The sequence below is a fragment of the Camellia sinensis genome, chromosome 10 (assembly GCF_055761805.1).
Source record: "Camellia sinensis isolate YWXY chromosome 10, ASM5576180v1, whole genome shotgun sequence".
NCBI classification, from domain to species: Eukaryota; Viridiplantae; Streptophyta; class Magnoliopsida; order Ericales; family Theaceae; genus Camellia; species Camellia sinensis.
The window spans coordinates 28,180,659-28,203,221 of NC_138970.1; the positions used below are offsets into that span (position 1 = coordinate 28,180,659).

The window sequence follows — 22,563 nt, forward strand, 5'->3', positions numbered from 1 at the left end:
GGAGATCGGCATCCCAGGGATCAGAACCCAGGGAGTAGAGAATGGCACCAATGACATACTCTTAGCCCGAGACCTGGATCTACTGGAAGAACGAAGAGAGAAGGCTGCAATTCAGCTTGCAGTATACCAGCAACAGCTTGCCAGAGCTTACAACAAGAAGGTTAATCCAAGGGATTTTCAAGTTGGCGACTTAGTCCTAAGAAAAGTCGTCGGAAACAAGAAGGATCCCAGGGAAGGCAAGCTTGGCCCGAACTGGGAAGGACCCTACAGAGTTACTTCAGTATTGGGCAATGGAGCATATCGGCTTGAAGACAATGAGGGCAAAGCACTACCCAGACCTTGGAATACTTGTAACTTGAAATTCTTCTATCATTAGATAAACATCATTGTTTGGCCGATATTATCAATAAAGTCTTTTCAGAATTCTCTCAACACGTATGATTAATGGTTATTGAAGACATATCAAACTCAGGCAAACTAAGCCGATATGATTCCTTATCTTCACTTGTTGAAATTTGTAGCAATTTACAAGTTGAAGTTAAGCCGATATTATTCCTTGATCCACTTGTTGAAATTTGTAGCAATTTACAAGTTGGAATCAAGCTGATTCCTTATCTTCACTTGTTGAAATTTGTAGCAATTTACAAGTTGAAGTTAAGCCGATGTTATTCCTTGATCCACTTGTTGAAATTTGTAGCAATTTACAAGTTGGAATCAAGCTGATTCCTTATCTTCACTTGTTGAAATTTGTAGCAATTTACAAGTTGAAGTTAAGCCGATATGATTCCTTATCTTCACTTATTGAAATTTGTAGCAATTTACAAGTTGAAGTTAAGCCGATATTATTCCTTGATCCACTTGTTGAAATTTGTAGCAATTTACAAGTTGGAATCAAGCTGATTCCTTATCTTCACTTGTTGAAATTTGTAGCAATTTACAAGTTGAAGTTAAGCCGATATTATTCCTTGATCCACTTGTTGAAATTTGTAGCAATTTACAAGTTGGAATCAAGCTGATTCCTTATCTTCACTTGTTGAAATTTGTAGCAATTTACAAGTTGAAGTTAAGCCGATATAATTCCTTGATCCACTTGTTGAAATTTGTAGCAATTTACAAGTTGGAATCAAGCTGATTCCTTATCTTCACTTGTTGAAATTTGTAGCAATTTACAAGTTGAAGTTAAGCCGATGTTATTCCTTGATCCACTTGTTGAAATTTGTAGCAATTTACAAGTTGGAATCAAGCTGATTCCTTATCTTCACTTGTTGAAATTTGTAGCAATTTACAAGTTGAAGTTAAGCCGATATAATTCCTTGATCCACTTGTTGAAATTTGTAGCAATTTACAAGTTGGAATCAAGCTGATTCCTTATCTTCACTTGTTGAAATTTGTAGCAATTTACAAGTTGAAGTTAAGCCGATGTTATTCCTTGATCCACTTGTTGAAATTTGTAGCAATTCACAAGTTGGAATCAAGCTGATTCCCTACCTTCACTTGTTGAAATTTGTAGCAATTTACAAGTCGAAGATAGGCCGAGGTTATTGCGTAAGTTCTCATAGCAATATGTGGGTTGTCTGAACCCTAGAGAAGATGCTTAACACTTGTTGAAAGTTGTAGCCATTTACAAGGTTATGTTAAGCCGACGTATAATCACCCGCTGAGGTATACAGAAAATTAACGGGTCGATGCAAAGGTTAAGTATATTATTTAAACACTTGTTGAAATTTGTAGCAATTTACAAGTAGGTTAGAACGAAATCATTGTTTAAATACTTATTGAAAACTTAAAAAAATGGCAAAAGTATACATTGAGTAGTATATGTTTAGTTCTTCACAGAATTTATACAAAGTTTGCAGGACAGTATCTTGCCAAAGTAAAAGCCTTGCAGTTATACCCAGGGTATGTAGCCCCGAGAAGATTGCACAAAGAAAGCATGCAAAAATTTCTAAGTATAGAACTATGCAGAAGCAAACAACAAGACCATCATAAGATCGAAAATATCCATTGCAAGAACAGTTGCAATTACATACTGAAAAAGGCACATCGGCCATAAGAAGGAATGTACATTGTTCAGGAATTAAAAGAAAGAACAAAGTCCAAAATCCAGAAAAGAAAGAAGGGAAAATCAAGACTCTTGAACATCAGCAGCAGCAGAAACTGGAACCTCGGATGATTCAGCTAGAATATCCTCGGCCACCTTCTCCGCTTGTATTTCGGCATCTATCTCTGCTAAAGTTGTGTCAAGACTTCTGTCAGTCAGAAGAAGGTCAGATGATGGACACCCCTGAACAGGTTCCCTGGGCACTTCCTCAGCCTCATCACCCACTTCATCTTGAGTTAAGTCTAAAATTTGCTCAGCTGGAAAGGACTTGGCCTCAGTAGCGCCCTTGGGTTTTCTCACCAAGGCTTCACCTTCATCTTTCTCTTCGTCTTCACCCTCAGCTTCTACCTCGGTCTCTGATTCATCCTCAGCTTGACTTGGAGGAAGAAATGGTAGAAGATTAGCATCAACTTGGCGCAATGGCGAGTCAGCAGGGAGATCAAGCTTCTTTATCAGGGACATCCAACCAAGGGAAAATCCCCTGTTGCATGCCTGCCTGACTTGAAGTTTGTATTCTTCAGCAACGTCGGCCATGCCTTGAGCATAGGCCTTTTCATCGGCCTCTTTGACTTCGGCCTCCTTGGTGGCCAAAGCTTGTTGAAGTTCTTTTTGCGCTTGGACCTTCTGAGCCTCGGCCTCCCTTTTCTCGGCTTCAGCTACTTTTTTAACGGCCTCAGCAGCTTCGGCCTTTTCAAGAGCTAAGGTTTGGTTCTTCGTTGCAGCCTCGGCTTGATCCTCTAGTTTTTTCATTTTTACTTCAAGGGCCCTTAATTCTCTCTTCATTGAAGTTGCTTCCCTCTTCATATCAACCAATCTTTGACGATTCTCAAAGGATTGCATTGAAAATGAATGGGCATGTTGGATAGCCTGAATGAAAACAAGAGTATCAGAAAGTGTTCTCAGAAAGAAACAGAAGGAAAAAACACAAAAACAAATAGAAATACTTACTTGGGCAGAGTGTTGGAGCATCAGAGCGTAATTTTCATACTCACTGAACTTGGCATTTCGCTCCAAATCATTCGGTAGAAGAAGAGCGGTACTAAGGGCGACAGCAACGTTGATATCATCAGTACTTTCACTAGCCATGATAGGCCTGTCCTCTAGAGATAGATCAGGGGCCCATGGGACGTCGGGCTTCTTTGAAGCCGAGGTCGTCGCAGACGATGACCTTGGCCTCTTTGTTTGTGTAGATCCTGAGGGTTGGCCCTCAGCAGACCTTTTGGTTGAAGTAGAGGTCGATTTTTTGCTTTCAGCTAGCTTCGAAATCGGCAGAGCATCCTCAGCCTCGGCGTCTGTAGCCTTGGCCTTAGGCTGAGCCTTTTTTACTCTCTTTTGTTTGGGAGGGAGCGTTGATTGCGCCGGTGCGGCTTCGGCATCAGTTGGAATATCGGCGAGAAGGTCTTGGACGACAGGCCTCGGACGAACCATCTCGGCAGTCTTTACTAGCCTTCGTCGGCGTTTACGTTCAGGAATTGGTATTAAGAAGGGGGCCGAAGTTGATGGAAGATCGGCTGGGTCAGATGTGGACTCTTGATCTGTCCGAGATGTAGAAGCAGTTAAGGTTGTGGCTGTTGGTAGAGAGAGACTCTTCTTCCTTTTTCGAGGGACGTCGGGTAAAATGGATTTGTGTGTGGGGACAAAGTTTAATAATACTGGGGCTTTTCGTTTAAGGATTGGAAGACCAAGAAGTGTTCTCAGATCTGGTCCTGGGAAGAAGGATTGACGAAAATTTTTCGGTGGTTGATGAAGATCTGCAAAGAGTCAGACGTCAGAAACAACAAAAGTATTTAAGTGTTGAATGAAAACAACTAAGTGTTGACTCAGGGCTCTTACTCTTGCCCTCTGTAAGTGTTCGAGGAAGAGGGTAAAGGTGGACATCTTCATCTGGGCCAAATTCCCAATTTCCAGAGGCAATAAGATAGTCATCTCCAGCCCCCTTGTTGGAGTCTGGAAGGTCGGCTATAATCTTGTACTGAGTGGATCTCGGCTTAAGGTAATATACAAAACCCCTATCCTTCAGATCAAGAGGGCACATGGTATAACAATATTGAAGGTCGGCGAGGGTGATTCTGAGGTTTTCTTGCCTAGCTAAGGCTATAATACCATTAATTATCCTATAGGAATTGATAGTAAGTTGCATGGGGTTTAGCTTATAGAAATAGAGAACTTGACGAAAAAGGGGATCGAGTGGAAGCCGAAGTCCACATTCGATAAAAGCAACTACTGGAAAAGGCATTGTATGGTCTGTAGGCACGATAGTGTCATTATCCCCAGCCAGCTTAAGATGAACGTCGGCTGGGATAGAGAATTCTTGCCTAAAGTATTCAAGACTTGTTGGGGTATTTACCCTGTGCCTCCACATACCCATTGTGTCGACCTAAATTAAGAGGAATATGTTTCAGAAGACGGGCGTTTTTCAGGTTTCCCTAAAGATTAAGGGTTCTACAGACAAATCCCAAATCTACGAACTATTAAGATAAAGATCGGGGGCACAGATCTGGGGCAGATACAAAAAAGAGAAAACAAAAACGAGGTTTCAGATTCAAGAACAGAGGTATAATTTTCAGAAACAATAGAGGTACAGGAAAAAATCAAGAACAGCGGCGAAAAGAATGATGGAAAAGCATAGAGGTTCAAAATATAGCCACAAAATTCAAAATACAAATAAATCCCAGACCTCGAGTAAGATCAGTAATGGCAACAGACTGACAATAGCGCATAAAGAGAATGAAAGAAATTAAAGGAAGGGGACTTACCAGGAGAAGTGAAGCCAAGGCAATACTCGTCGAACCCAGAAACCAGTTGCGACAGCAAAAAAGGCTTTGCAAGAAATACGGGACTAAGAACAGTTCCAGAGAAGAAATTGAAGCAATGACAGATTTGAAGAGGAAGAACGAGCTTTCGGAAGAGAAAGAGTAAAGAAGATGAAAAGAAAAAGTGAAGAAAAGATAGAGGCAAAAGAAGTTTTGTCAAAAATTTGAAACGGCGGCAAAAATAGGGCAATTATTGCGCCTAGGGTAACGCACGCGTCAGACGGCGCAGACGAACGAACAGACAGCTTCCAGGCGCGTCACTGACACGCTCAAACAAAGACGAAACACGTGGGAGAAACAGTTAGACATGAATGACAGCTCATGTGCATAGGGGAGTACGACCGAAGCCTCGTTCTCCGAAGAGAACACGTCGGCTGAAAGAAGATAATCTTGGCAAAGCAGTCTTCTTGAGCCATTATTCAGAAAGGAAGTGACAAAAAATTCGGAATAGGTTCCATCACCTCAGAATGCCGAGGTAATAGAACCTAGGGGGCAGTTGTGGGGACATATTTTTTGAATACCAACACGTGGCATGGTGACGCCGACGTGTCAGCCGAAGTGCCACGTGCCCTGGTAGTTAAGCCGAGGTAATCTCGGAGAAGCCGAGGTAATCTCGGAGAAGCCGAGGTCATCTCCGAAGATGTCGGAGTCCGAAGATAAGGGACAAGAGTCCTAAGGCAAAGAGGGGACTTAGTTAAGATAAGGATAAAGCTCTTAGGGAGTTTATCTCTATCTCTTAAAGAGTCCAGAGTAAGCACTAAGATTGGAGTTCATAGAAGTCATACTTCTAGTTGGACTTGGATTGAGTACATTATAAAAGAAAGGCACCCCCGTGGGTCTAAGGTATGTAATTCATACTTGGAGTATTCAGTTTAATACTTGATTATCCTTGAGAATCATACTGACTTGATCGTCGGAGTGCCCCCGGGTGGAAGAACCACCGCCGGAGCTTTTCTTTTCTGTTACAGGTTGCTGGAGCCATCTATTCTGCCGGTGCTTAGCTGCTGATCACTAAACGGGCAGTGTGGTCAGATTTTTACCCACACATATATCAAGCTATTGTATACAAAGGTTGTAATGCTAGGATTGTAATACAAAGTTTATATAATTTTATATTGTTGACACATGTTAGGATTGGTTAAATAAAGTAAATCAATTTAATGAGGTGTCAAATTTACCTCTATTTCAACCAAGAGAAGTTTCATCCTCCCTTACACCCGATGCATCCTCACCAGCATTGTTGCTTGGAACTAACCCCGGAATGTTTGCTAGATCTATCCCATTTTTTGCTGCCAACATTTGAATGATAGTTTGCATTGTACTCATGCTTTGAGCCTGGTCAACTAACTGCTTTCCTTGGTCAGCTAATTGTTGTCGCTGGTCAACTAACTGCTGTTGAAGAACAATCACCTCGGAGTTAGGAGCCTCAAAATGTGTAGAAGATGAAGTACTGTCCTTGCGGATCCCGTATCCCTTCAAGAAGACCGACCTCTTCCCAAGTACTTCTCTAGAAATCTGCTCCTCAGACAATGGATGTGTGACACTAGGTTGAGATTGCTCAGCGATCTTTGAAACCATAGTGGCCTATGAATGAAACATAAATAAGCTTAAAACATAATATCAAAATGCAAACATTTATTATTGAAATTGAAATAGTTATGGTTACATGATGTTCCTCAGCTGTGTTATTTATCCACACTCCCCCATGTCGGTGACGTTTGTGGGTGTCCTCGAATAGTTTCGTAATAGTCGGTTTGCTTCCTTGTACCTTTCATTTCATTAGATTTTCTAGTCAATCAAAAAATTATATATTTATAATTTAGTATGTTCAAATTTGTAAATCTACACTTACAATGATAGATGCTCGCGATGCAAATGATCTCGAGCCACTCGTATGATTATACTTCACACAACCTCTCGCTTTCATCGCATTCTCTGACTTTACCTACAAATTAAAAAAAAATATTAGGTATTAATATACAGGAAGATGTTACTTTAGTAAATATTTTTATAAATACCTTCCAATCATCAGTTTCCCACAAATTGTCAATCATCCATTCCCAATCATCCTTTGTACAAGGATATAGTATCTGACTTTTGAGGTCAGATACATTGTTTTCTTTAAGGGATTTGTAGTGTGTGTGTAATCTACTTTTCCATTCACTGTACAAAGTTTGGCACTTATGATCAATAATACATCTCACATCCACATCATTATTGTAGTCCCCAAAGTCAAAAGTTTGCTGCAATTGGAAATAATAAAATTCAATATATTTTATATATCATTGCGATTAACATAAATAACATGTTAAATATATAACACATATATTTCAAATTACCCCAACTCTTGTAACAATGGACTCTCTTAACCCAAAGGCAATTTCTAGCCATCCATCATTTCGAACTGGGGCATGAACTCGAATTTGTTGACCAAGAGCAGCTGCTAGCGGTGTGGCGTATTCCCCTTCTATTGCTTTGGTCAAACGGTTAAGTGTAACGGGTATTCGATCACCACGTTCCTTTCTAATCTTCTCAACATTCTTTCCTCGGGTCGGTCCTCGTACACGTTTCTTGCCCAAAACTGGAATTGATGCTATTATGACCAAAATTTTATTCAATTTAGTCGACATAAAACATGAATGCACTAAATAAATATTGAGACAAGAAATTATCATTTCATTTAAGTGGTCATTTATTTCTCACCTCCACTGTTAGTCACAATACATGGACTTGAAAGGTGGTTAGGTTGAGTGGCGGAGGTAGGGAGCTGATCGGGCCTAGTATGTAAGGCGGGAAGATGGATAGGTTGGGTCGAGACCTCAGGTGTGCTCTCTGAATGATTAACTTGTGCAGTTACAGGTCGTCTCGGAAGAGTAAGTGTATCTTCATCAACAGTAGTTCTCTTTTCCCTAGGTATTTGTGAAGCTATTAGGCGAGCTGCACACCTATTTGTTTTCCTACCGGGACCCATATGAATATCCTGACATAATATAAAAAAGAATTGTTAGTACAGTTTCAATAATTTAAGGTTGCTTAATAAAAAATAAATTTGAAATAACTAAACATACCACAAGTAATATAACAAGTGAAAAAAATAGAGAAATTACTTTTTAAACACACATTTATTACCTTAATCACTTGAGAATCAAAAGGCTCGCCATTATCACTTGAAGAACTCAGTCCTTCATCATCATCAAGTGGTTGATAGTCCTCGTCATTATCAGTTTCGCCCACCTTTCTCTTTCCCACCCTACAACTTTCACTATTGTCCTTTTCAATAGAACCAAACATTGAATTCTTGAGGGACTTTATCCCTAGAGCATCAAATCTGATTTTATTTTTCTGGATTGTTTTTTTCCTATCCTTCTCATATTTCGTCATCTTCTGGACTAAGCCGCCGGGCTTAAGAAATGATTTACCGTTTCTGGACATCTTTGTAACTGTACATATGGCATATAATTAAATGAAATGAAATAGAGAAACAATGCTATGAAATTTGAAAAACAATGCCATGCAATGTAAACCAAGCAATTTATTATTAAATTATAACACTTGTCCATATAATTAAAAATTAAACACTACATATCATAATCTATATCAAGATCTATATCAAACACTACATATCATAATCTATATCAAGATCTATATCAGGATCTACATCAACATCAGGTTGTCTATGCAGTTCATCATCTTCATCATCATTATACTCTATGATTGTGTCGTCCTCGTCATCATTGTGAACTAAATTCTCTGCCATTAGTTGATCATTGAAAATGATCTCAGGATCCATATCACCCCTGCTGTATTGAACATCATTATCTTGGATCACTACCCCAACACCATCAGTGGTTTCATCCTGTTGAAAAGCATCATTAGAGACATCATCCTGCTCTGGTATATCCCATACTCCCCGATGCTTAACACGTTCAACGACTCTCCAATTTTTGCCTTTGCTGGTATCATTGACATAGAATACTTGTCTTACTTGACTAGGTAGAACAAATTGGTCATCTTTATACCAAAGTCTTGTAACATCAATACTTGTGACATGTTCATCGGAGTATATTCTATTCTTGTGACCGGTGTCATACCATTCACATTGGAACAAAACCACTGTACCCCCATGCAAGTATTTCAATTCCCATATTTTGCACAAGTAGCCGTAAAAATTAATTTGGTTCCCATTATGGTCCCCTTCTACGACCAACCCACTATTTTGGCAGGTACGACGATTTTCACGGTTTCTAGTATGGAATCGAATTCCATTGTAGATGCACCCAGAATAAAAGTCAATTACCGATCCAGGCCCATTTGCTAATGACCACAATTCGTCAGTTGCTTCAGGTGACCCTTTCGTTCGCAAATCATTCATCTACATAAAACACCATATGACAAGTGTACTAAGTTAATGTGAATTGAAAGTTTCAACAATTGTATTCAGTTATTTTCTTTACTATATCTTACACGATTTTTGAACCATTTTGGAAATTCTTCCCGTTGTACCCGACTTATGTCACGTCCTTGTACATTATGTAAAATATTCTTCTGCTCCCTACCCAAGGAAATGTGATATACGTAATTAACTTTGAGAGTTCGAAACAAAATGGAACGATTATGCATAAACGTAATTAAACTTAAATACATACTCAATATATGGCTCCACCTCAGAGCTATTGTACAACACAAACCAGTGAGCCATTTCTCGTTCATTTTGCGAAGGGTCAACAGCCCTTGTGATAGGTGAGAATAGACGAGCATTTTGGGTAAAGACCTCCATCCCGGGACCACGTTCACCACCATCATCATTTCGTTCAGGTTTATCAATCCCTTTTAAGTACATTGAACAAAAAGTAAGACACTCTTTGACAATGTAAGCCTCAGCGATAGAACCTTCTGGACGTGCTCTATTACTGACATACCCTTTCAAAGTCCCGAGAAACCTTCAACAAAAATTGACAATGAAAATTATGCTTCTTCATGCAAGAAAATTACTTCTTAAACATTAGTCTTTTATGGGTGGATTTTTGTACAATAGTTTAGTTATAACAAATTAATAAATAGCCATATGTTCATAATGATTACCTTTCAATCGGGTACATCCATCGATATTGCACCGGTCCAGCAAACATGGCCTCACGGGGCAAGTGAACAGCCAAATGGACCATCACATCAAAGAAAGCTGGAGGAAAAATTTTCTCCAACTTGCAAAGTATGAGCACAATTCGTTCTTCCATTTTTTCCAAATCAGTCTGCCTTAATGTTTTTGAGCACAGTTCTTGGAAGAAGTTGCCCAACTCAAATAGTGTTGTACAGATCTCCTTGTTCACAAAACCACGCATGCCAATTGGTAGAAGTCGCTGAAGCAGGACATGACAATCATGGCTTTTCATGCCTGATAATCTTCCATTTTTAGAAGTCACACATCTTGAGATGTTTGCTGCATAGCCATCTGGATAACTAATCGACTTCAAGAATTCACAAAAACCATCTATTTGTCGAGAATCCAATGTGTAGGCTGCCCGAGGCTTTACAACGGATCCGTTATCTTTCCTCTGTAGATGCAATTCTTGCCTTATGCCCATTTCTTGCAAATCATCACGTGCTTTGTACGTGTCCTTGTTTTTCCCATCTATGGCCAACATCGTCCCGTAAAAGTTTTCACAAATATTCTTCTCAATGTGCATGACATCAAGATTGTGTCGGAGGTTTAATTTCTTCCAATACGGTAGCTCCCACATTATGCTTTTCTTTGTCCAATTCAATTCTTCAGACTCTCGTGGTCTTTTCTTGTTGGTAGGATCCTTTCCAAACTTGACTTCCCGCAATTGATCCAATTGAGCCATTACTTTTTCCACCGGTAAATCCAAGGATTTCTTTCTAAGCTCAGTTAAACCATCAAACTTCTTGTCTTTCCTCCAAAGGTGGTTATCAGGCAAGTAAGCTCGATGACCCACCCACCCAATCTTACTGATCAACCCGCGTGACAATGGATTATCATTACAAGGAGGGCAAGACAAATAACCTTTAGTTCTCCATCCAGATAAGTCACCATATGCAGGGAAGTCATTTATGGTCCACATTACAGCTGCATGCATCCGGAAGGTCTGTTCAGTGGAGGCATCGTAAGTCATCACGCCATTCTCCCATAACTCCTTCAACTCATCAATCAATGGCCTTAGGTAGACATCAATATCAGTCCCTGGTTGATTAGGTCCAGGAATAAGTAAGGACATCATGAAAAATGGGGCCTTCATACATCTCCAAGGTGGGAGGTTATAGGGCATGAGTATGACAGGCCACATGCTATAGGAAGTGCTCATGTTCCCAAAAGGGTTGAACCCATCGGTGGCTAGGCCCAACCTAACATTGCGAGTCTCCTGGGCAAACTCTGGATAATGCAAATCAAATTCCTTCCACTCTTTACAATCAGCCGGATGCCTCCCTACACCATCATCCACACGCTTATCACTATGCCATCTCATGTCTTTTGCCGTCTTCCTAGACATGTACAATCTTCTCAACCTAGGTGTCAATGGGAAGTAACGCAATATCTTGTGAGGGATCTTCTTACCCTTGCTATCATTTACTCTGTACCTAGATGCTTGACATGTGGGACATTTTTCCAAGTGAGCATTCTCCTTCCAGAATAGTACACAATCATGTTTACATGCATCGATGAGCTCGTACCCCAAGCCCAAGTCACGTAGCAACTTCTTGCACTCGTAAATTGACCCTGGCACCACGTGGCCTTCTGGTAAGAATCGCCTTTGTATCTCCAAAACCTTGTCAAAAGACTTATTACTCCACCTATTTTCTACCTTCACATGTAGCATCTGAATAACGAATGATAACAAAGTATCTGAGTTTTTGCAACCTGGGTACAAGCAACATTGGGAAGCATCTAGCAATTTATCAAAATGTCGTACATCCTCTCTTTCTAGAGTATCACCCTCCATAAAATTCCCCCTCTGATAGTCCTCTATCAGTTCATCATATTCATCTTCATCCTCATCATTCTCACCATTGCTTTCATCAAGGTTATTGTGTTCTGGAAGTTCACCGTGTTCTAACCAAGTGGTGTATGATACTATCATCCCACTTATGAGCAAATGAGCCTTCACACTATCATACTCCTGCTTATAAAAGTTACAACAATTGATGCATGGGCACTTAATCTCTCTAGCCTCACCCAAATGAGCCTTTGCAAATTCAATAAATGAGTTCACCCCATCTACATATGGCTGACTGAATCTATCAGAAATTAACATCCAACTCCTGTCCATGTCTGATCATAAGATAGTAGTTAATATCAACAGGACACAACCTTTTATTTTTTATTTTTTATTTTTAATTTATTTATTTATTTATTTATTCTTTAAACATGAAGACAAAGTAGTTAATATAAGTGTAGAGTGACACATCATCGTCAATAAAGGTGCATCTACCTATAGGCTTTTTTAATTTTGTATCAAGGTTTCGACCAACAAATCCTTTAAAGTTCTATTATATTGCATATATTATGTATTAAGTTAAGTGTTTTTTACATTTATCAACAAAAAAACAAGAAAATATATATTTTTTTAATGTCTATTAAATGGTAAAAGGCAGTTGGCATGGCAATGTACCATTCCAATTCATTCCAATATCTTTCTTAAAGGACATTACCTAATGGGCTCCTACAAATTAAGGGCATAGGGAAGGACTAAGGGTGGCTACAGGCCTAACCTCTGTAATATTTGTGGGAAGGGACTACATTTATAATTCCAACCCATATTTTCATACACGGGAACTCAAGCATTTACCACTACACCAATCAATACCCCCTCTTTGATGAAACTTCTATGTTTATCTAAAAGGGATTTTCAGCTCTCCTAAAAAGCCCTACCACAAATTACATCCAGCCACTGCCTCTAAATTTTCTATTAATGAACCAATTTAAAAGTCGGGAACCAAAGTGACACAAACCTCAAACTATAGGGAGCGTTAGTATAATTCGCCCAAGATAAAAAGATCAAAAATAAAAAGTGCACTTTTGTAGTACACCCAAACACTCTCTTAGCTTAAAAAACCATCTAAAACCCAACTTAAAAAACTAAACTATTTAAACTTTTTTTGAGCTGAAAAGGAAAATAAGCTGAAAACAAAATAAGTGGAACCAAACACCCTACAATTTTAGGTACAACTACTAACGCATGTGTTTTCAAAATTTAAACAAAATAAGTTGCAAATAAGTGGAAACCAAACAGCCTTTTTATATACAACTACTAAAGCATGTGTTCTCAAATTTTAAATTAAGTTGGTTGCAAATTTTAACTACTAAAGCATGTGCTTTCAATTACTACATTGTATTTATGCTTTTATATTCACATTCAAACACGTAAAAAATCAGAAGTTGGCCCTTAAGCTTTATGGTATAATATCTTACTACATCCTCTATTTCTAACATTACATTGTCTACAGAGTGTTCTTATACTGGATGCAATAGACCATTTCCTTTGTGAGACAGAATTTCAACTCCTGACTAGGTGCTTCAGTGAGCAAGGCTACATGAAAGAGAATCCCAGTAAGCTTCAGCATGGAAGTGGGTTAGTTAAGGTATGACAAATAAGCCACCTCTATGCCCTGGGGGCAAGGATGAAATGTCAACACTCATAGTAGGGGCACTAACAGGCTCAGAATTGGTGACTTGTATTGGGTTTAAGATGGAACAGATTTTAAAGCCTCTCTTATTCATATGCACCAGTAGAAGTGTTCTTATTTTATTACCTTACATAAATAGTCACTGTGGGTTCTTATTAATATTTGAAGTAAGAGGCCCACTGAGAAGATGAATAAATTCCTGGTGAATGGGCACAGGCATCCTCTCATACAGAGGCAAATCCATGTTCTAACCTAAACGTTTGATGTGGATTCAGGTTAGGTGTTCATTAAAATTTCATATCCTTTTAGTTTTGCATTTCAAAATGATATTGTACTCAACAACCCGTAAAGGCCCCATCTTCCCCAACTCAAGCATGGAATTTGTTTGGAAAAAGCATCCTTCAGAGAACCCCAAAATCAAAATAATAGAAGAAGTGAAAATAGACAAACATAGATTCATTTAAGAAATTGATACAGAGAAGCAGGGGCATTGAGATACAAATCAAAAGGTAACAAACCTGTAATGGGAGACTGAAGCAACGATCTCGCACGGCAGCAGCAAACGGCACAAACCCTACGATCAAGAGTGAAATCGTGAGGGAGAGAACTACGAATTCTGAGATAAGGATGTGAACGACTGAAATCGTGGTGATTGATTTGGGGAGATTTGATGAGGGAAAAAAAAAAGGAGGGAATTTTAAGAGGGAAATGTCACCGATCCCTGATCTTCACCTGCTCAACCCCAAAAAAATAAATAAAATAATATAAAATAAAATATTCAAAATAATTTTTAGATTTGTTTTTTTTAAAAAAAATTAAAAATAATTTCAGAGCAATAAAAATCAAAATTATATTTTTAAAATTTTAAAAAGTATTTATGACTTAAAAGATTAAAACAAAAAAAAAACAAAAAAAAAATTTAGATTTGTTTTTTTTGAAAAAATTAAAAATAATTTGAAAGCAATAAAAATCAAAATTATATTTTTCAAATTTTAAAAAGTATTTATGACCTAAAAGATAAAAATATACAAAAATAATAAGTTTTTTTTTTTCACCCAAATTTTTTTTTAGTTTTTTAGGGAAAAAAAATTTGAAACTAGTTTCTGAAAATAAAAACAAACATATTAAAATTGATAATCTAACCATATTCTTTGAAAAAGTTTAAATTATCTCAAATTAGTCATATCAACTTAAGAGTGTGTTTGGCCTCAATGGGTTCATTTTGTGATCTAATTCAATGATTATTTTAATTTTACAATTCAGTAACTAAAATATTTAAAGCTCTTTCAAAAATTATTTTGAATGATTATATTTAAAGCTCTTTCACAAATTACTAAATCACATCATTCCACTAGCAAAACTTTTACCGACGAATAGTGTCATCATCGCTAAAGGTTAACTCTTTGCCCACGCCAACTTGTCGTCGCCAAAAGTAAGCACACTAATAGCAACGCTCATTGTGTTGCTAAAACCTAAGCCTCGTAGGTAAAAGTTTTGAAATTTTGGCGCCAACCAAAAAATTTGGCGCTAAAATAATGTTATGCCTTTTTAGCGACGACAACAAATTGCGTCGGTAAAGGTATACTTTTACCAACGAAATTGATCACTGTGTCGCCAAAAATATACTTTTAGCGATGAAAAATTGACGTCGTCGCCAAAAGTAGTCGCCAAAAGTGCAATTTCTTGTAGTGTGATAGTGATGAAAGTGATGAATGATTTTGTGGATGATGGATGGTGGAGTTGGTTGTAGGCTATGGTGAGGGTAGAGATGGAGTCGGCTGAGGGTATGAGGAAGAAGGGGAGAGCGAGACAGCAAGAGAAAGAGAAAAGGAGAGAGTAAAGGAGAGAGCGAGTGAGAGATAGAGACGAAGCGGTGGAAGAGAGAAAATATATGTATATAATTTTATTATTATTTTTTTATTTATAATTATTATTAGAAATATTTTATTTAATTATTTATTATTATTAATTTTTTTTAAATTTTTTTTTTAATATAAACACTATATTGGAGTATTCATCATACCAAGTTCAGTTCTAATATAACAAAATTGTTCTTCATTTAGAGGCTTGGTAAAAATGTCAGCTAATTGACGATTTGTAGGCACAAATTCGAGTTCAATGTCACCTTTGAGTACATGATCTCTCAGAAAATGATGTCTTATTTCAATGTGTTTAGTGCGTGAGTGCTGAATAGGATTTTTTGAAAGGTTAATGGCACTTGTGTTGTCACATTTTATAGGAATATGATCATAGTGAAGTCCAAAATCTTGAAGTTGTTGTTTCATCCAAAGCAATTGTGCACAACACCCAGCGGCGGCAATGTATTCTGCTTCAGCAGTTGACAGAGCCACTGAGTTTTGTTTTTTGCAAAACCAAGAAGTGAGTGAGTGTCCAAGAAAATGACAAGTGCCACTAGTGCTTTTTCGGTCAAGTCTACATCCCGCAAAGTCGGCATTTGAGTAACCAAAAAGTTCAAAGGTGGTTCCCTTAGGATACCATAATCCCAAATTTGGAGTGCCGACAAGATATCTGAAAATGCGTTTGACTGCGGTGATATGTGACTCTTTCGGTGCGCATTGAAAGCGTGCACACATACAAACACTAAACATTATGTCGGGCCTACTTACAGTAAGATAGAGTAAAGAACCAATCATACCTCGATATTTCTTTTCATCTACAGGTTTACCTTGCTCATCTTTGTCAATTTTTATCGATGTGCTCATTGGAGTTGCTGCAGGCTTTGAAGATTCTATTTAAAACCTTTTGAGTAGATCTTTGATATATTTCGTTTGATTTAAATAGATTCCATCATTAGTTTGTTTAATTTGTAGACCAAGGAAGTAATTTAATTCCCCCATCATACTCATTTCAAACTCACCCTGCATGTCTTTAGCAAACTCTTTGCACAAATTTTCATTAGTAGCACCAAAAATAATATCATCAACATAAATTTGAACAATTAGCATATCTTCCTTTTTGATTTTTATAAAAAGTGTTGTATCAATTTTTCCTCTACAAAAATCTTTGTCAAGTAGAAAATTACTCAATCTTTCATACCATGCTCTAGGAGCTTGTTTCAAGCCCTATAAAGCTTTTGAAAGTTTGAAAACATGATCTGGATATTTATGATTTTTAAAACCGGGAGGTTGTTCAACATAGACTTCCTCTGAAATATACCCATTCAAAAAAGCACTTTTAACATCCATTTGATACAATTTAAAATCTTTAAAACACGCAAAAGCAAGTAACATTCTAATAGCTTCAAGTCTAGCAACTGGTGCAAAAGTTTCATCAAAATCAATTCCCTCTTCTTGATTATACCCTTGAGCTACTAATCTAGCTTTATTTCTAATAACAACTCCAGATTCGTCCATTTTATTTCGAAAAACCTATTTTGTACCAATAACGGGATGATCCTTAGGTCGAGGGATCAAAAACCAAATTTCATTTCTTTCAAATTGATTTAATTCTTCTTGCATTGCTAAAATCCAGTTTTCATCATTTTCAGCTTCTAAAAATGATTTTGGTTCAATTTGTGAAACAAATGCTAAGTTACCACAAATATTTCTAACAGAGGAACGAGTTTTTATACCTTCCGCCGCATCACCTATGATGAGGTCTTTGGGGTGGCCATGAGCATACTTCCATTCTTTTGGTAGATTTGAGTCATTTTCTGGAAGAGCATATATTTCTTGAAGTTTCTCTATTGTCATTTCTTCGTCATGTTCGTGTAATGGATTTTCTTCATTTTCCTTTTTGTAAATGCTTTCCATACTTGGTTGATTTTCTACAATATCATTACTTACAAGATTCTTGGAAATAATATCGTTAGATTCATCAAAAACAACATGCACAGATTCTTCAACAAGTAGAGTTCTTTAATTGAATACTCTATAAAGCTTTACTAGACATAGAATAACCAAGAAATATAGCTTCATCTGATTTAGTATCAAATTTTCCTAAGTTATCTTTATTGTTATTTAATACAAAGCATTTACAACCAAAAGCACGCAAGTGACTAATATTAGGTTTTCTACCTTTCCAAAGTTCGTAAGGAGTTTTCTTTAGAATAGGTCTAATCATGGCACGGTTTATAACATAGCATGCAGTGTTTACAGCTTCCGCCCAAAAATATTTAGGCAAATTATTTTCACAAAGCATAGTACGGGCCATTACTTCAAAAGTTCTATTTTTTCTTTCAACCACACCGTTTTGTTGAGGAGTCCTAGGGGCTGAGAAATTATGATCTATTCCTAAGTCATCACAAAACATAATAAAATCCTCATTTTCAAATTCTCTACCATGGTCATTTCTAATATTACAAATATTAAGATTTTTCTCATTTTGAATTCTTTTACAAAGTTTTAAAAAATTATAAAAAGCTTCATTTTTGTATGCTAAAAATAATACCCATGTATATCTAGTATAATCATCAACACAAACAAGGGCATAAGATTTTCCTCCTAAACTTAATGATCTAGATGGTCCGAATAGATCAATATGCAAGAGTTGAAGCGGTCTAGTAGTTGAAACGATATTTTTAGATTTAAAAGAAATTATAGTTTGTTTTCCAAATTGACATGCATCACAAAGTTTATCTTTTTCAAAAACAATTTTTGGTAAACTTATGACTAACTCATTTTTTGAAAGTTTAGAAATTAAATCAAAATGAGCATGTCCTAATCTTCTATGCCAAAGCCAACCATTATCATTTATAGCAGATAAACATTTAATGTTAAAATGAGAAGATAAATCATGCAAATCAAACACATATACATTCTCATGTCTATAACCTATAAATAAAGTTTTGTTTTCTAAGGTGTTTTCAATAGTGCAATGAGTTTTCTCAAAAATAACTCTATAACCTTTATCACATAATTGACTAATACTAAGCAAGTTATGTTTTAAACCTTCAACAAATAAAACATTTTCAATAATAGGAGAGGGGTTTTTACTAATACTTCCTACACCAATGATTTTACCCTTGCTATTGTCGTCAAAAGTCACATATCCTCCATCCTTTGGTTAGAATGTGGCGAACATAGCTTTATTTCCAGTCATGTGCCTCGAATATGCACTGTCGAGATACCATCTATCGTTATTAGATTTTGTCTTGAAACATACCTACAAAAATTTAATTTCTCTATTGGTACCCATTTTTTCTTGGGTCCATAAAAGTTAGAATTTGGCACTCTTGAGATGTCCTTAGGGACCCACATCTTTTTTATTTAGCAAAAGGATTTCTTTTAATAGGACATGAAGGTGAAATATGACCTTTTGTTCCACAAAAATGACATATGAGATGAGAGTGATTAGAAGATGCATACACAAAGCCATTTTTGACATTTTTTACTTTTGAAAAAGGTTTATATCCAATTCCGGCTATACCAAAAGTACGGTTTTGATTTTTAAGGATTTTATCTAAAGTCTCTCTACCTTGGGTGAATTTTGAAAGAGTAGTTTTCAAGTCTTCAATATTTTCTTTTAAAATAATTTGCTCATTTTTTAAAGACTCGTTTTCTTTTTGCAATACAACTAAATGTTTTTCAGAAATTGAAAACTCTTTTCGAGTTAAGATCTCATTTTCCTTTTTCATGGTTTCATTTTCTAAAACATTTATCTTGGAAGTCAATGATTCATTTTCTTTTGATAAACTTGAAATTGCTTTCTTTTGACAATTATTTTTCAAACTAAGTTTTTTAAATTCAGCATGTAATTCATCAAAAGCTAAATGTAATTCATCAAATGTAAATGATTCGTTATTTACCTCATTTTCGTTTCCAAGTGCCATTAAGCATAGGTTAGCAACCTCATTTTTGCAAACTTCGGTTTCTGTGTCGCTTTCATCACTATCTTCTCCCCATGCTGCAACCATAGCTTTCTTCTTGTCCTTTTTGAATTTTTTCTTAAGTTCTGGGCATTCTGATTTGTAGTGTCCTGGTTTGTTGCATTCGTAGCAGGTTACTTCAGATTTTTTGTGATTTTCTCCTCTTTGAAAATCCCTGTTGTTGAAGTCTTGTCTGAAAAAATTTTGTACGCCTTGTTTCTTTCTCACAAACCTTTGGAACTTTCTAGTGATGAATGCCATTTCCTCATCCTCATCTGAATCATCTTCCTTATCCTCTTGATGTTTCGAGGTGGATTTGAAGGCTATTCCATTCTTCTTCTTGTTGTCCTCCTCTTCCTTTCCTTCTTGCATTATGAGCTCAAGATCCCATTAACTCATCTAGACTTAGCTTTGATAAATCCTTGGCTTCGGTAATGGCAATGACTTTTGTATCCCAACTTTTTGGCAATGACCTAAGCACTTTTCTTACAATTTCAGTATTAGTATATATTTTGCCAAGAGAAGTTAAACCATTAATAATATCAGTAAAACGAGTAAACATTTGAGGAATAATTTCATCAGGTTTCATTTTAAAGAGTTCATAATTATGGACTAGCAAACTGACTCTGAATTCTTTAACTTGTTCGGTTCCCTCATGAGTCACTATAAGCTTATCCCAAATTTCTTTTGCGGTTTTACATGTAAAAATTCTGTTGAACTCGTTGGCATCTAAGGCGCAATACAACATGTTTGTAGCTTTGATATTAATTTGAGCTATTCTAGTATCTGATTCATCCCACTCATCTTCAGGTTTTGGTACCCTAAGTCCATCTACAGTTTTGGTAGGAATTTTTGGACCATTGTAAATAATTTTCCAGCATTTATAATTATTAGATTGAACATGTATGGTCATCCTAGTTTTCCAATAACTAAAATTTGTACCGCTAAATAGTGGTGGCCTATTGGATGCTTGTCCCTCGAGTAAAGAATAATTAGGGGTTGCCATGATCTACTCTAAGACGGTTAGGTCACACAAACTAGAGTTTAGGCTCTGATACCAATTGTTATCCCAGTTAGGCAACCCAAGAGGGGAGGTGAATTGGGTTATTAAAAATTTCACAATATTAAAAATAACACAATATTCGGAATTTGAATAAATAAATAAAAAAAAGAATAATAATTATCAATATAAAAGTAGGAGAGATAGGGAGAGAAAATCAAACACTACGATTTATAGTGGTTCGGCACGCCAGGCTTACGTCTACTCCCCAAGGAACCTCCTTGAGAATTTCTTTACTATCAATTGAATAAATACACCACCAAGCTTGTGGATTTGGCACAGGACTTACTCTTATCTATTGAGCCTCACTCAACTATAAATGCCTTACCCTTACAAAATCTCTCACAAAAATAAGGAATAAGAATAAATGGTACTTGAACTCACTTTTACAATAATTCTCTCACAAAGAGTCGATATGAAAGTGTAAGAACAAATGCTAGACTTAGATCTGAAAGTGAAAGAATAGAATACTCAGAATTTTGGAGCTCACAGAAAATTTTTCTCTTCAAGTTCTTGATATTTTTCTCCACACACAATACTTCTATTTATACACAAAAATATACCCGTTGGACGCTCCTTGCTGACGTCATGGCTTACATAAGCACGCTCCTGACGTCATGACTTACATAAGCACGCTCTTGATGTCATAACTTACATAAGCACGCTCTTGATGTCATGGCTTACATAAGCACGCTCCTTAATTTTAAATAGTCAGCAAATGTTAATAATTAAAAAGATAAAAGTAAGACTAATTTTTTCTTTTCCTTTTGTTTATTTTTTTTTTAAACATGGAGCCACCGTTTTTGTAGATAATTTAATACAAAGTTCACAACTTTTAAACAAACAAATGATTTGCTCCATCTATATATATATATATATAACTCCATTTTTTTCTTCTTGTTTAATTATAATATGATATAATCAATTTAGTGTAGTGTGATATGATATAATCAATGTAGTGTAAAAAGTTTAATAACGCACATGATGTATTCTATTTATATTGCATGCATTATATATATAATGTTCTAATCAAATATTTGCATACAAAAAAAAAATCTCTTTAATAATATTTATGATGGATCTGAAAATATATGCCCTCTTTAAAATATTGTATAAATTGTAGAGATTTTAAATTAAATATATCATACCACTACACATTTGGATATATCACTTTTGTCAAAAGAAGACAACTCATCAATATCATATTTGTCAAGATAATACAACCAATCAATCATTTTAATCAATTTTAATTTTGTCAAAAAGTGAATAGTGATCAGCCTAAATTTTCAAAAAGTGAATAGTAAAGTTTTCAAAAATATTTTTATTTTAATTTTGTCAAAAAGTGAATAGTGATCAACCTAAATTTTGAAAAAATGAATAGTAAAGTTTTCAAAAATATTTTTGTTATAATATTTAACAAATATATATATTTTTAAAAAGATAATATTTTGTGTCAAATAATATGTATAATAAAAAAAATCCAAATTGTTACAAATAATATTTTAGACATCATCAAAATTAAATAATATGATTAACAATCTCAATTACCGTTAAGGTCTAGCATACACACATGTAACATATCTTCCAAAGTCTAGATTGTCTGTCAATTAACGGGTGGTAAGCAGTGCTAAACTTCAGTGTTGTTCCTAAAGCTTCTTGCAATTTGTTCTAGAAGTGAGATACAAATCGTAGGTCTCGATTAGACATGATCAAAACTAGGGTACTATGCAATCGAATGATTTCCTTGATGTATAAAGTGGCAACTTATTAAGGGAGTACATGATTTTGATTGGTAGAAAATGTGCCAATTTTGTCAATCGATCTACTATAAACCATATTGCATCATTCTTCGAGACTGACTGTGGTAGCCCAACCACAAAGTCCATAGTAATGTGTTCCAATTTCCATTCAAGAATAGGGAGTGGTTGCAGCATTCTTGCAAGTCTCTGATGTTCTGCCTTAACCCGTTGACAATGCAGGCATTTGGAGACGTGGCTTACTACGTCTCTTTTCATTCCTGTCCACCAATAGTGTTCCTTCAGATCGTGATATATCTTCGTATTTCCAGGGTAGACCGCAAACCTCGAGCTATGAGCTTCTAGCAATATATTCTTCTTGAATT

General features: G+C 36.3%; 3 protein-coding genes across 3 annotated transcripts; all 3 read right to left on the reverse strand.

Annotated features, from left to right (window-relative positions):
* Positions 1 to 1,957: 1,957 nt before the first annotated feature.
* Positions 1,958 to 4,968, reverse strand: LOC114264365 (uncharacterized). The gene is made up of 3 exons (XM_082889915.1): positions 3,050 to 4,968; positions 2,141 to 2,968; positions 1,958 to 2,029 (listed from the first exon to the last, which is right to left on the reverse strand). The coding sequence occupies exons 1-3, from the start codon at positions 3,527 to 3,529 to the stop codon at positions 1,958 to 1,960; spliced, it is 1,380 nt and encodes a 459-aa protein (XP_082746041.1). The 5' UTR covers positions 3,530 to 4,968.
* Positions 4,969 to 5,997: 1,029 nt separating this feature from the next.
* LOC114323697 (uncharacterized) lies at positions 5,998 to 14,224 on the reverse strand. The gene is made up of 8 exons (XM_082891190.1): positions 14,073 to 14,224; positions 8,044 to 8,354; positions 7,618 to 7,894; positions 7,254 to 7,507; positions 6,933 to 7,157; positions 6,767 to 6,859; positions 6,581 to 6,682; positions 5,998 to 6,498 (listed from the first exon to the last, which is right to left on the reverse strand). Exons 2-8 carry the CDS (start codon positions 8,344 to 8,346, stop codon positions 6,100 to 6,102), a joined length of 1,653 nt encoding a protein of 550 aa, XP_082747316.1. The 5' UTR covers positions 8,347 to 8,354; positions 14,073 to 14,224; the 3' UTR covers positions 5,998 to 6,099.
* On the reverse strand, positions 8,531 to 12,197 carry LOC114295435 (uncharacterized). Its single transcript, XM_082893263.1, has 4 exons — positions 9,997 to 12,197; positions 9,561 to 9,854; positions 9,379 to 9,466; positions 8,531 to 9,286 (listed from the first exon to the last, which is right to left on the reverse strand). Exons 1-4 carry the CDS (start codon positions 12,195 to 12,197, stop codon positions 8,531 to 8,533), a joined length of 3,339 nt encoding a protein of 1,112 aa, XP_082749389.1.
* Positions 14,225 to 22,563: the final 8,339 nt, after the last annotated feature.

Coding starts and splice junctions, on each gene's coding strand:
- LOC114264365 (XM_082889915.1), bottom strand. CDS start 3,529: ATGGTTCGTCCGAGGCCTGTCGTCCAAGACCTTCTCGCCGATATTCCA. Junction 2,969..3,049: donor TGCTCCAACACTCTGCCCAA/GTAAGTATTTCT, acceptor GTTTTCATTCAG/GCTATCCAACATGCCCATTC. Junction 2,030..2,140: donor CAGTTTCTGCTGCTGCTGAT/GTTCAAGAGTCT, acceptor TGCCTTTTTCAG/TATGTAATTGCAACTGTTCT.
- LOC114323697 (XM_082891190.1), bottom strand. CDS start 8,346: ATGTCCAGAAACGGTAAATCATTTCTTAAGCCCGGCGGCTTAGTCCAG. Junction 7,895..8,043: donor TTGATTCTCAAGTGATTAAG/GTAATAAATGTG, acceptor ATATTATGTCAG/GATATTCATATGGGTCCCGG. Junction 6,499..6,580: donor ACACAGCTGAGGAACATCAT/GTAACCATAACT, acceptor TTTCATTCATAG/GCCACTATGGTTTCAAAGAT.
- LOC114295435 (XM_082893263.1), bottom strand. CDS start 12,197: ATGGACAGGAGTTGGATGTTAATTTCTGATAGATTCAGTCAGCCATAT. Junction 9,467..9,560: donor GAGGTGGAGCCATATATTGA/GTATGTATTTAA, acceptor TTCCTTGGGTAG/GGAGCAGAAGAATATTTTAC. Junction 9,287..9,378: donor CAAAATGGTTCAAAAATCGT/GTAAGATATAGT, acceptor TGTTTTATGTAG/ATGAATGATTTGCGAACGAA.